We start from the raw sequence: 13,886 nt of genomic DNA, 5'->3' as shown, positions 1-13,886 counted from the left end.
TCTTGCCCATAGTTCCATGGCTCTAAACTCCACATAATAGCAAGAGGAGAGAAACACTCACTAAGTGCCCAGATGGCCAACATTGCTGTAGTTGGCATAAATGCCCTGTTCACTGTTTACGCATTCGCACACTTCCATTACACTCTGGCGATCAGGATAATAAAAACTCCCTTTTTACAAATCATACATCTCCTCCTTAATTGCAGGCCTCTGTATACTTGTGGCACCAATTTCTCTTTGTAAGTGGGACTGTGTTCTTTACAGCTCTTTGTGACAAATAGGCCGGGAACCATTCTCACGAGGGCAACAGATGCACCCGTTGCTGGCTTGACAACATTCCAATAGGCAATTTGTTTGCTGATAGATGGTTAAAGATAAGTTAAGGTTGTTCTTGTCGCATTAATTTTTTAACCATTGAGTGTAAAGATCCAACAACATTCCCCTGCGTATTGCCCCACACAGGAATTGGACAGGTTTCATGGTTAGTGCTATAAATACGCAGGAGGATGGTTGGGAAGCTAGACAGGTATTGCCCATAAATTAAATAATATATAAATAAATATATAACATTTCAGTTGGAATCGAGCTGGTGCCTAACACTATAGAATATGTAATCACAATGACCAACAGCTGACACAAAATACGCACGAGCTACCACTTGAGAATGACATCAGAGTTAAAAATAAAATTGATATAACTCTGCAATGGCCAATGATTATAAGATAAGGTGGTTTACATCTTCAACACAAAGAGCATATTATTCAACTCAACAACTGTTTATTGAGCGGTAGTATACATCTCAATAAAGCTCATACGATCATCATAAATCGAAATACTCTGAGATATACCCCGGGAATAACTATTTACGGTTAAATACCCATGGGCTATTTCAAATAGCATGATCAACATGTTTTTTTAAACGACAGAAGTTCATCAAAAACAAATGTTTGTAATTTGTTAAAGCATTTATAACATTTAAATTAATTAATCTGAAACAAATGATTCTTTTTTAAACAGGCAGAAACTAGCACACCTTTCTTTTAGTGCTACCAGTTTGATAAAATACTCTTTTATCTGATTGATCGAGGATCATCATTCGAGAAGAATCCACGGATGAGACATCCGACAACAACAACAACAACAACAAAACAAAAAAAGCATCAACAGTTTTACTCCGGTTTGAATTCGCAGCCAACTTTCCAGTCCACTAGGGGCAGTAATACAATCAACTGTCAAATGGCAAGTCAATCACTAGAAGAAGAGCTGCTCCACCTCTTCCCCCTCCTCCTCTGGCAGTGAGGGTTGAAGGAGAACACTGGTGGAGTAACGTCAAGCAGCATTCTCTCTCTCTCGCTCACTCTCTCCCTCCCTCTCCCTGTCAGTAAAGGCAGTCCGTTTATTTGGGTAAAGTTGCAGATAAAATGTCGTCTTGGGCGAAGTCGTCTGCAGCTGCGCGGCGGCCGACCGCCAACATGAACCCCAACGGAAGGTAAGCCGAGGGGTTCGCTGTAGCAAGTTGTAGCATTAGCAGCTAGCTAGGTAGCGGCGGTGGGAAACAAACTGTGTCTCCAACCGACTGACGCGAACCTCCTCGCGTCGCCGTTTAACGTCAGTAACGTCCGTTGTATTTTGACGAGGCACAGCCTGAAACTTCTTCCCTGTGTTGTGCAGCGGTCAACAGCTGCGTATGTTTCGGAGAGGAGCGCCGTACCCTAACCGAGACGAGAGGACCGAGGAGCCCAAGGATGTCCTGGAAAGGTAACGCTAGCTCTACCACGGCTACAAGTCAAAACCTCTGGTTTTATTAGTCTTTTTCGTAGAAGATCCATCCGTCCTGAAATATTCACATTTGTAATAATGGAGAAGTCCACAACACGTCATAAAAAACACCTTTCATCACAACTGGTGTGGAAAGACGAGTAACCTATATGAGGCTTCCTCAGACACATGGTTTTCTTGACCATGGTCATAATGAAACATGTCGGATTTATAATAAGCAATGCATTTCTGTTACTGCTGCCACCACAGTTTGGGAGTGAATGGGTTTAGATTATTGTGCTGATGCCTGATTTTCAGTCAACATTGTTCAATCTAAATATTTCAGCATTCCGCATAAGAATGTTTTCGCACCACGGAAGGTATTTGAGGAAAAAAGAATAATGAGATGTTTGCTACATTAAGTGATTGTCCCTATGTGGACCAAATAATCAACTTGAATTTAGTAATGCTGCCTAAATAAAATAAAAATCATAAAGGAACAAGCGTGACATTTTTTTAAATGCAGTAACAAATGCAGCACAAACACTTGCACAGGAATTACAATGTCGGTCTTATGTATGATTCTTATAAACATGGAACTGAATTGAAAAGACGTGCCCCGTCGTCCCCTATATTCAATCCAGTATGTGAAGTTATCAGCCCGATAACCGATCCAGTATCATTGCCTCCCGACTGCCACTTAAAAACTCAAGTTCTTTGAAGGGTGTGGTTGTTGGAAGGAAACTGCCACTTGTTTGGATAAGGAGACATGGTTTCATTCTTATCAAGTCATCGCATACAATGACATAGTAAACAGCAGGCTTAGGAAGGCCTTCCTCATTAAGATGCCACTAAAAGATGCTCCTGTTTCACTGCTTTTTCTTTCAGTTACGAAGAGCTGGAGCAAAACTACAGCGGCAGTGTGAAGTACGAAGGGTACAAGCATCAGCCAAATGGTGATACTTTTTTCCTATATTGATCACTAAAAGCACAGTAACCACTGTGCTCTATTTTGTTTTGTATGAAGCGCTCAGAAACCTTGCACAGCAACACCCCATTTATTGTCTTTTTAAATCCGTATGAAAATCTATGTTGTGTAATTGTGTCGCTGCATCTAAATTACGGTAATTTCAGTGTACCTCATTGGTTTACACTTTAAGGTAAACTTTGATTAAGTATGGCCATTTCAATGACCTTTCTTACTGTTTTCTAATATCTTATTTTTTTACTCCCAACACCACCCGGACCAGCCAAGCTAGACGGCTGCACCCCAGCCGACAGACGTAAAGCCCTGTATCAGAAGTTCTACAGACAGGTGCAGGAGGAGAGGAAGCTGCCCGACTGCGTGGTCCTCTCTGTCACCAACCGGTGCCTGTGAGTACTCATTATTAACTTTGAAACAACGAGCAGTGCAAGTAGAAATATGCTTGTACATGCAGGGTTTGTACTTAACTGCTGATTTCATTGCTTATATACGACAGCTTTGTTGACGTTTTACTGGCTGCAAACGCTCCAAATTTACTTTCTGACTTGGGTCACTGAAAATCAGTGGATTGTAGGTCTGATGTCGGAATGTTGAGAGCCAAAGCCTCACCCATGAGTATATGCATATTGATATTTTATTTCTTCAACAGTGTCGAGCACATGCCCCATTCCACCAACGTCTTCTATTCACTGTACAGTAGATATCTGTGAAATATGACTTGGATTACACATTCTCTCAAAACAACACACACACACAGAGGTCAATTATTCTGTCACGATGACGAGAAATATTCAGCACAATCTTCTCCCGATATGTTTGTTAATGGTGTCGCAGCGGTTGTGGCACTGAGCTCATCAATGAACACCGTTCATTAGATCCACCTTCACCCTCGTTTGTTGAAAAAACAGTTCTGCATAAAACATACACACTTGCTACACAATGCAAACATCAAACAAATAAATAGCTGTGTCTGCATCTATTTTGTGACCGAGTTACATCAGCTGACTAACCAGCCGACTTACTTGGAAGTGCTAATTACGCTAGCTCTGCTATGCTTCTAATCATGAGACCTCGTCCTGTTATCAGCAGGTTATCCAGTATGTATTACCTCAACAACATTCCCTTTATCAGTGCTATAGCAACTGTTCATTATGTTTGTCAGAACATATATGTATGTCAATGAGCTGCAATACATTTTTAAGTCGATGTTACTTTATTTTTCTTGGTCTTTTGAAAATGTTTAGAGTTTTGATTTAACATTCAAATGTCGCAACAGAACGACCACAATTCTTTGCAAATTCAAAATAAAGTCATCCATATATTTTCTAAACACATTCTGCTACAACACTAAATGCATCTACGGGAGAGCCAACAACTTGTTGTTTTGGTGCCACACAAAGCTCCACACAATACGACCCGTGGTCCGGTCTAATTAAAGATAGAAATAGATTTCACCGCATAAAAGGAATGATGACGTGCGCTTCCGTTTCTGTTGATAAGCACAGTATAAATCAAGTTATAACACTCTGTTCCCCTCAGATATATCATTTAGGTTTCTCTACATGCCAGCTGAGTCACTTAATACACATGACATGTCAAGTTAACAAAGTGTTTCTCTTCCTCTCAAAGGGATTACCCCAAATCGCTAAGCCAGTGCTTGCAGGAGCGTGGCCTGTCAGTGGAAATGCTCTACCTTGAGGCGGAGTCAGGCCTGACCCGAGCTCTGCAGGACGTCCGAGCAGACGGCTCGCCGTTATGTATTCTGGTGGAGCAGACAAATGTAGTTCTGTCCTCCTGCACTGTTATCATATTCTCAGAGTCCCTCAAAAGTAAGTCCCTGCCCCTCATTCCTTTAAGCTTAGCGAAACCACCTCAGTGACAACCCTCCACCACTTTGTAACTAATGGTCTAATGCAGCTTACCTTTGATGCAGATTCCACCAAAATAAACCACTCCTTAAATATAGATTTAGCATGAAACCACATAAAAACAAGAAATACTCATTAAAACACCAACAACTAGACTTCTAAAGTCACAATGATGCACTCAACTGAAAAAGATGATCTCCAAGTCTATCAAATATTCCCAATATTCCTTCAGTCTATATACATCAATGGCTTATCATCACCGGCTGCTGCTACTGTAATACACGTTGACATTACATGACAGTACATGCATAATAAACTGAGAAGCCCCAACGTAGCAAAGTAAAAGGAGTAGTTCCACATTTTGGTTTTGCTTCCTTGCCAAGGGATGGATGAGAAGATCAGTACTTCTGGGTTGCACGGTGTACCGATACTAAAAAAGGTACCGCGGTACCCATACGTTTAAAACCATACGGTTTTGCATATTTTTCGTATCGATACTTCATTAAAATAGATAGATCCGCTCCCTGTCATGCATGTGCTGCCTGCAAGGGGGCGGGGCTACCCACTCACACAGGCAGCACTGAGGAGCGCACAGCTGGGGAGAAACAGTCAAGTCACAACCGTCCTCAGCTTTTTGTAAACAAAGATGTAAGAAGAAAAAAACAAAATACGTTGGCTAAATTACAGACAGTGAAGAAAAGCCCACTGACATACAGACAATGAAGGAAGTGTTTAAGTGTTGAACAAGCTGGTAAAACGAGAACCATACAGATGTTTTATTTATTACGATTATAGATAAATATACCAGTTTCGTATAATTGTGGTATCGCATCGAATTCTGGTATCGTATCGGGTATCGTGATATTTAGGGCAGGTATCGTATTGAAGTTCTAATTTTTGGTATCGTGACAACCCTAAGTACTACTCTCGTATCCATCCGGGCTAGCTGTTTTCAGTGTTATGCCAAGTTAGGCTTGCTGTAGATGTGGTATTTGAAGTAAATAAGCAAACTCCAAAATGTCAATCTATTCCTTTTTTCTATGGTTTACCACAACTTCAGTTGTTTTCAGAGCTCGGGCCATCAGCTTTATTGCTATTGTCAACATCTATACCATGAGCTGCATACAACTGGTCAACAGATAGTTTCAAATGTGTTTGGCTACAGTTATTTCTATATTATATTGAAAATGGTCAAATAATGGGGAAATACACATCACATGTGCCTAAGTCATTAAGAAACCTGTGCGATTTAGATCCCCTGCAAAACCCTTTTAAATAGCACACCATGCACAAACAAATATGCGTATTACATATGTTAAGATGCATGATATAAAAGAACATCAACACTGTGCAAAGGGATGTTGTTATTCCATGATAATGATTTTCTGTGTAGTTTACAAAAAGGAAGCCAAAATACATTCTACACAACAAAAACAAAATCACTTAAAGCAAATATAATACAGGAATTATTTATTGCACCGCATAATTAACATACACAAATCATCTAAAGTTATTCATTGTGTTTTAGTGTTGCATGCCTGAATGCATGATAAAGAAAACATAATAAAGGTGGACAAAGCAAGTATTTGATGTCCAGGAACAAAATGGAAGACATAAATAAAGTTACTGATCATCTCAACACAAATCGCATGACCCTCAACGCTCCTCAACGCCCCTCTTCCCCAACAAACCACAACATGAATTCAAGAATACCAGCTTAAAAGTGCTTCCTACCAAAAAGTGATCCGTTGAATGTGCTGTCCCTATGGCATTCAAACTAAATAGATGCCAGTATGTGTCCAGTATGAACTAGAGTTGTCCCAAATACCATGTCTGGAGTTTCAAAGCATCAGTGAGGAATGAATGATGATATTTGAAGCTTCGACGGGTGCATCAAAGCGGCAGTGGGATAACGACAAACCGGCGACCATTATTTACTTAAATTGTCCTTTACTTTGCTATTGTTGTTTAAGGTGAGATGACGACAAAAAAACAGACTTCAAGGATGTGCCGTGGATCTATCTGTAGATAGACCATCGTCTATGCCAACACATCAGCCTGGCTAACAGAATGTTTGTCTGTTGATAGACACACACACACACACTGCCACACTCACTCTATACACAATAAACAGTGATACCCATTTGAGGAAAATTCAAAAGAATAAAAATAATAATTCATGTTGATGCATAATGAATCTGGAATTAATATTCCTTATTCATGTGCTCTTTGTGTTAATGCATAGGCTTTGTAATAAAAATAAAACAGATGCATCTAATACTGATTTGGACACCCATTACCATGGCAACGGTCGAAGCTTCGAAGCATTCGGGTCAGCCTCAGTATGAGAGCAATTGATTTTACTGCCATTTCTACGGTTTTGTTTTTCTTACTTTGCCTCTGTCTTCTCCTTCAGTCCCCTGACCCCTTCACCATTAATGTTACAATTCCCCCCCGTCCCCCCAGTCCATCGAAACATGCCCAAAGACCAGGCCATGGATTTTGTTGCGACCGAGTACAGTCGCAGACGCGTCAAAGAGCGCCCGCTGAAGGACCCCGCAGACAGTGCGGCCAAGGCGTCGCAACTGCTGGATGACTTCCTGGAACGGGAAAAGATCGAGCGCCACGCGGTTCCCTCCGAAACCCGTCAGCTCCTCTTGCTGTTAGCCGACGGGGTGCATCTCTACCCGGAGGAGATGGAAAGCATCTCGGAATATGTCCGTTCCCGGCAGGATCACACACGAGGTACCTTGGAGAGCTGGGACCGGTGCCGTGTCATTGTCTTACTGGCTGCACCTTTAACTTCTTACCTGTTCGTTGTTTTAGACTCGTACTTTGTCGTGTGCTCTTTAATTTTGGACTTTTCTGTCTCCAGCATCCAACACCGAGGGACAGAGAGGGAACATGTTACCTCCAGGATTGGGGAAACCACCTCCTCTGCTCCCCACGCCACCCGGGCCCCCTCAACCCCAGTCTGGAGGCGGAGCCGGTGGGTCCTTGATGGACCACCCCCTCCAGCCGGCTCCTCTCCTGTCTTCACCAGGTCAGTTGACCACTTGCTCTTTTTTTCCCTGAAAAATTCAAGGGTGTCGGAACCATAAATCCCCAAAATTTGAAAAGGACTTGATGGGCAAATTGAAGTCTTGAGATGTCTTCATGTTTATTTTGGATTGCATTGTCATGAGATGTTTCTAATGTAATGTATCTGTCTCATTTACATGAATAACATGCGTGCACACATACATTCTCATAATTTCATCAGCAGCATCTACAATGTAGATGTGGTACTTCCATTCATGGTCTCTTGTGATTTCACTCCAACGTTTCTTCCGTCTAATTTTTAAGGCTCCTATCCCAAAACCAAACCTCCGCCTCTACTGTCCTTGCATCGGCCTCCTGGTCCATCGTTAGGGGCCTCATCTTCTCGAGGCCCCCAGTCCTTACACAACCCCTACGGTGGTCCCTCCATGTCCCGTGGGCCCTTACTCCATCACCTTCCTCTATACCATCCAGGCCCCAGGGGCCCTCTCCTAAATAGAGGAGGCCCGCCTTCTCTAAAGAGTTGCCGCCCTCCACTTCTCGCTTCTCCAGGTGGGTCACTTCTACTTTATTTACGTCACCGTTGTCTTGATATAGATCATTTGTCCTTTTTTAATAAGATGTATATAAGTTACTTGTTGTCTCAGGATTGCAATCCAGCGTGTGAAAAGAAAAACTGAACTAAAACCCCAAACTGTTTAACCTTACTGTGTAACTGATTTTTTTGTTTTCCTTCTCCTGTCTTCCTTTCATCAGGTGCCCTTCTCCCACGACCGAGTGGCCCCCGACACTAAAAAAATAATACACACACACACACACACCTACACACACACCTACACACACACACACACACACACACACACACTGTTAGACTTGCAGGCTACAAGTGCCAGAAGTGTTTTGAACATTTCAGCTACTTCGAGAACAGAAATGTCCTGGAGCCTGCATCAGTCACCTTTTTGTTTTTGTTCATTTTTTTCTTCAAGGAACTCTGTTGAATTGAAAAGATGGTAGTTAATGTGAAATAATATAATTGTGGAGGAAATGGAGTATTCTTATAACTGATCATTTTAAGCATCTTTTCATTACTGTTCTTCCCTTTTGTCTTTATAATGTACTGTACTTTTCACGCAGTCATCCCATTAAAGAAAAACCCAACAATTTTCATACTTCCAGTTTGCCTTTTTTAGATTTGTTAATGTTAGTTTTAGGCTATAGAGAGAAGCTGCACATGATAAACATCTGACTTGTGAATGCACAAACGCTCCTGGTAACCAATGGACAGCGGGGTTTATTTTTCTGTACCTAATGAAGATCGCAGGTAACCTACCTGCTGTATACGTGTTCCAAGACAGTGCTTAAGATTTTACATGGAGTTCTCCAAGATTATCTGGGGTCGAGAGATTAAACACCCAATTAAAAGTCTGCTTTTACAAGCTGTATTCTGTGTTTATGTCTCATTTTATATTTGTCCTGAGTAGAATGAATCGTTCTGAAGGAGTTGGTGTTATGCTCAAAATCAATGAATCTTCCATAATTGATCAGTCAGTTTCACTCCCCTGTCTGTGGTCTTTGTTAACACACTCCTACGTATATGAATCTCTTTATGTTATTGTGTCACTAATGTAGGAAAAGACAAGTGAACACATTGGATTTTCTTCACATAATTGTGTCTGAACACCTCAACACAGAAAATAAAGGAAAGCTATTCAGAGGAGAAACAATGATTTGGTTGTCATATTAATTTGCAGCATTTTTCCAGTTCAGAAAAGGCAGCAACACGTTATGAAGTCATCTCCCCATCACCGTACACCAGCAACAGGTCACTGCTTGTATATTCCGTGTACTTGTGTTTGTTACCTCGACTGAGAAAAACTTATTAAAAATGGAACTGATGTTTTATTGTGTGGCCAATTATAGATTACACAACAGCAAGAATCTTTGTTTAATTGACATGTTTAGTTATTCTGTTTTGTCTGGTTAAAAAAATAAAAGTTACCTTTTTAAGTATGCACTCTTATATCAGTACTGACAGTTGAACCACTGAATCACAATGTTATTTGGGTTTGTTCTGCACTAAGCAACATACCTCAATGTTAAAAGTCTACAATTTTGTCAGTCAGGGTGGAATAAATTGCATATTCCATGATCACATCAATATTTAGAAGAGATGCTTTGGGCAACAGATTAAGGCCTCTACTCTATCAGATTTGCATATCTGTTTTATAAAACGAGTATAAAATGTCTCTATAGGATATTATCATGGACTGTAGACTTTAGTGTTCTCTGTATTTTGTGTTAAATTAACATGCCAGTAAATTGTTTGAGCACAGCAGGCAACTTGAGGTACGTTCCAATATTCATAGTCAACCTCCTGTATTGAAAAATAAAGCGAAAGCTTAATTTCATACAATTGCAGATCCGCAAAGCGCCACGTGAGACGAGTCAATCCCAAAGGTCCCCAAACTTCAGCAGAAATAAACATGTTCCTAGCATCGTACAAAGAAAGACTTTGGGTCTCTACAGCTTCCAAGAGAAGCGGGCAAAAGGATCTACATTGTGTATGAAGGACGTATCCAGGATGTCAAAGTGGTTGAGCAGTGAGAACTGTGAAAAGATAACGATAGACTGCAGCATAAAAAAGGAGCAATCACATCACCTGGACATCCAGACATAAGACATTTAAATGAAGGAATAACTATTCCTACTTTAATCACAGTTAAAATAATATAAAACGCAAAAGCAGCAAGTATATACATTCAGTACTATACCCAGCTAGTGTAGCGTAGAAATGCTAATGCTAGTTAACCATGTGCTATCCCCACAGTTTTGTACGCTTTAGAAATGTACGCCTCCCTCCAACCTCTAATAAGTGTAACGAGTATCACGATAACACATCGTTTAACCATGACCAGCCCAGAACAGTGTTTGAGCTTTATATGGAGACCCTTCTCCCTGAATGAATATTGCAATAGGCTCTGGCGGCTCATTAAACCTTTGCTAAGCTATTCTAAAAACACACGAGGTCATCAAAATAAACCAGGAAGACTAATAAAACTGAAGAGAATTAGAAACATTTCAATCAAGCGAGTGTGTACACGTCCTCAGAGTCCTTTGGAGAGCTTTCATCAAGCATACAACTGTATGGTGCCTAAAGCACATCTGAGGTTTTAATTCAATTCAGTTTATTTCCTTTTTTAGGTATTGGAAGATTGTAACTTAGATTGCTGTCCTGTAACGACGTGGAAACCTAGAATAAAACCAAATGGTGATCTCATAAAGTGCACATAGGGACTGGAGCAGAGGCTTCACTCACACTACATGCATATTTTGCCACTGAGCTAGTGAGACAGCCAGTTGTAACACACACATCGCGTTGTGTGTGGTGTTAGGTATCTACTTAGATTTTAGAAATGTTAATAAAAGATGATGTGGCAGCCCTATGAAACCAGATGCCCCCTGCTCTCCTGGGATGCTAGATACACTGTGCAGGGACAATTAAACCCAAAGTGATTTCTCAACATACACAAATATGCTTCTATGGTGACATTATGAATGTTATACTCTAGATGGCGACGTACACCTGCTTTTCCTTTACTGACATACAACACTGGACAGAATGTGAACGGTAAAAAATGTAGAAATATACAAGTTTGTTCTTCTAAGTCCTCAGTCCTATCATGTGTGTTCCTTCTCTTGACAAAGACTGAATTCCCGAGGCCTGACTGGAGTAAGCAGGATTACCCATTACACACAAATGCACTTCAGCTTTCTTATATTATGTTTTATACATGAAAGTGCAAATGTGCAATTGGTTATAATATATTTAAGTCAGCAACAATGTTGTACCTGCTTTATGTGCTAAACACACACATAGGCAGGTTATTCCTTGCATTGTAATGAGGTTGTTTAGCATACCGCTTTTTGATAATCTATCAAATCTATTAATGATATTATTTTGTAACTGTTTTCCTCACAGGTTACTTAAAAAAATATGAGGAACATGTTTATTTATCCATCTGGTTTATTTGCAGCAGTGTGTCTGTGTGTGTTATACATCTGGATTCTAGAGGAGAAACACACACTTCAAACTGATCGTTCTGTGTTGTGTACACAGAACACACAACGCGATGTGTGTGTTCCAACTGGCTGTCTCACTAGCATGTAGTGTGAGTGAAGCCTCTGCTCCAGTCCCTATGTGCACTTTATGAGATCACCATTTGGTTTTATTCTAGGTTTCCACGTCTTTACAGGACAGCAATCTAAGTTACAATCGCCCAAATCAACCACCTAAACAATATGCATGAATAATTCATCATAATGTAACCTTTTATTTTGCCTATTTTGTTTTATTCCCAAAGAACGGTCTTGCTATTTAAATGTGCCTGACCGGATCAGGCTTCTATCATTGTAAATTGCGACGAGCTTCCTGTAAAATGTAATCATATCTGTATGAAACTGGATGTTCCACGGCTCCTCTCAACGTTTATTGTGGGGAGTTTACATTTGAACTATTATCCGGCATTTTTCTGCGTGAAGGCGATTAACAACTGCTCTGAGACCTGCTTTAGAATAAAGTTGGATTGATATTATTGCCACACAAAAGTGTGAGTCAAAGACACCAACACAAGCCCACAGAGGGTGAATATGTGCGTCTGATATTCTCTCCTTGTGGGTTCCTCCTCCTCTTATCCAGCTGTGGGCGCACTGCTGCGAGGAGCCCATCAACACAGGAAGTAATGGACAACTGTCTCCACCTCATTACACCAGCCTACACACACTATCACACACACGCACACAAACACACACCCTCTTTCTCGCTTAGATTGGACAGTGTGTGTGTGAGAGAGAATTGTGGATAGAACAACAGCAGCAGCACATACTGTTGGTGTTCAAGTATTTAAAATTCATATCGTAAGTGTCTCACTGGAGTATTTCTCTTGCTTGTTAGGAATTTGGTCCAAAAACAATCTTTGTATTTATTGAATTCACCAATCAGTGGTGTGTGTGTGTGTGTGTGTGTGTGTGTATGTTTTAAAGGAAACACCCACTATATGCTCATATATGCTTTGTATCCCTGTCATTGTTCTTGGCATGTTCTACTATAACTTTTACTTCAGGCACAATTGGGACTATTTACGTTGGAACTAAATGATGACACACAAAAAATGTACTTAAAAGTAGAATAATGCGGCCTTCTTTCATGCCATTTAAATGATGTTATTGCACCAGGAAGAATAACGTTATCTTTTTAAAAATTCCCATTCCTTAAAAGTGCAGTTCATGAAAACATAATGCTCCTGATGTCGAGCTGAAGACATTCTGATCGTTCACATGTAGCTGAGCTTAAATGTATCAAAAAGAAAAGTTAGTGTCATTATTTCTGCTTTGTGATTATCTTTCTTATTTGTCAGTATTAATCACCAAATAATAAAAACAAGTCTGTAAATAAATCAAAGGTACAAAGAGTAATTAAAGTTTTTATTTGATTTGATTGTTAAATCAACCAAAATCTATTTTATAAATATCATAAGTGAATGAATTAAGATAAATAAACAAGGATAGAAATGGAGGATTTTGGAGAAAAAAAATCTATGCCCACACACACAGACACATATGTTGTCCTCCCCCCATCCCATCCTCTTCTCCTAACTGTTCCTTCTGCTTTCCCACCTCCGTCTGCACCCTCGTCCTTCTGTCAATCCCGTTTCCTTTGTCGCAGAGCTCGAGTCATTTAAGCAGAAAGTGCAAACACGTGATTAAAAACACACAACTACAAATTCTCTCTGCTCCTCCATCCGTTTCTGTGCATTCCAGCTGCACCTCTCAACGTCCTCTTCTCCGCTGTCTTCTATCTCCTTTTACCCACCCGTAACCCCCCAAGTACACCCCTCCTCCCCCTCTTCTGTTCCCCACTGGGAAACAACTTCTATCAATCAGAATTTATCACTCCAACTTTTCCCGTTGCCGTTGTGTCAGAATTCACAGGAACTTCATCAAATTGGGAAACTGTTTCATTGTTACACAGAACGCTCTCCACATGTGTGTGAGTCTGCTTCAATGTGAGTGTGAGTGTGTGTGTGTGTGTTCAGGCGGCGTGGTGTTTGGAATGCACACAGACTTCCTCACCAGCCGGCATCACGTGAAGGTTTGCACACACACGACAACCAGCACATTCCCTCCTACCACCACCATCACACACACACACACACACACACACACACACATTAGGGTGT

At 40.7% G+C, this 13,886-nt stretch overlaps 1 protein-coding gene across 2 annotated transcripts; it reads left to right on the top strand.

Moving 5' to 3' along the window:
* The first annotated feature begins 1,081 nt into the window (after positions 1–1,081).
* si:ch211-216l23.2 (uncharacterized protein LOC565061 homolog) lies at positions 1,082–9,550 on the top strand. 2 transcript variants are annotated; one of them, XM_056417085.1, is made up of 9 exons: positions 1,082–1,489; positions 1,672–1,758; positions 2,647–2,714; positions 3,009–3,132; positions 4,373–4,572; positions 7,078–7,356; positions 7,487–7,654; positions 7,957–8,202; positions 8,407–9,550. In XM_056417085.1, exons 1-9 carry the CDS (start codon positions 1,422–1,424, stop codon positions 8,442–8,444), a joined length of 1,278 nt encoding a protein of 425 aa, XP_056273060.1. In that variant the 5' UTR covers positions 1,082–1,421; the 3' UTR covers positions 8,445–9,550. The 2 variants fall into 2 exon arrangements, with proteins under 2 accessions (XP_056273060.1, XP_056273061.1); XM_056417086.1 differs by lacking the exon at positions 4,373–4,572 and having other exon boundaries at positions 1,085–1,489; positions 7,028–7,356.
* Positions 9,551–13,886: the final 4,336 nt, after the last annotated feature.

This window comes from Pseudoliparis swirei, chromosome 6 (genome assembly GCF_029220125.1).
Source record: "Pseudoliparis swirei isolate HS2019 ecotype Mariana Trench chromosome 6, NWPU_hadal_v1, whole genome shotgun sequence".
In the NCBI taxonomy this organism is placed as follows: Eukaryota; Metazoa; Chordata; class Actinopteri; order Perciformes; family Liparidae; genus Pseudoliparis; species Pseudoliparis swirei.
Note: the sequence above shows the minus strand (reverse complement) of the source record. Positions and strands in the feature narration are given on the sequence as shown.

What these genes read in the sequence shown, in the direction of transcription:
- si:ch211-216l23.2 (XM_056417085.1), top strand. Translation starts at nt 1,422, where the DNA reads ATGTCGTCTTGGGCGAAGTCGTCTGCAGCTGCGCGGCGGCCGACCGCC. An exon ending in AACATGAACCCCAACGGAAG is followed by an intron (nt 1,490 to 1,671) that starts GTAAGCCGAGGG and finishes TGTGTTGTGCAG; the next exon opens with CGGTCAACAGCTGCGTATGT. An exon ending in TCCTCTCCTGTCTTCACCAG is followed by an intron (nt 7,655 to 7,956) that starts GTCAGTTGACCA and finishes CTAATTTTTAAG; the next exon opens with GCTCCTATCCCAAAACCAAA.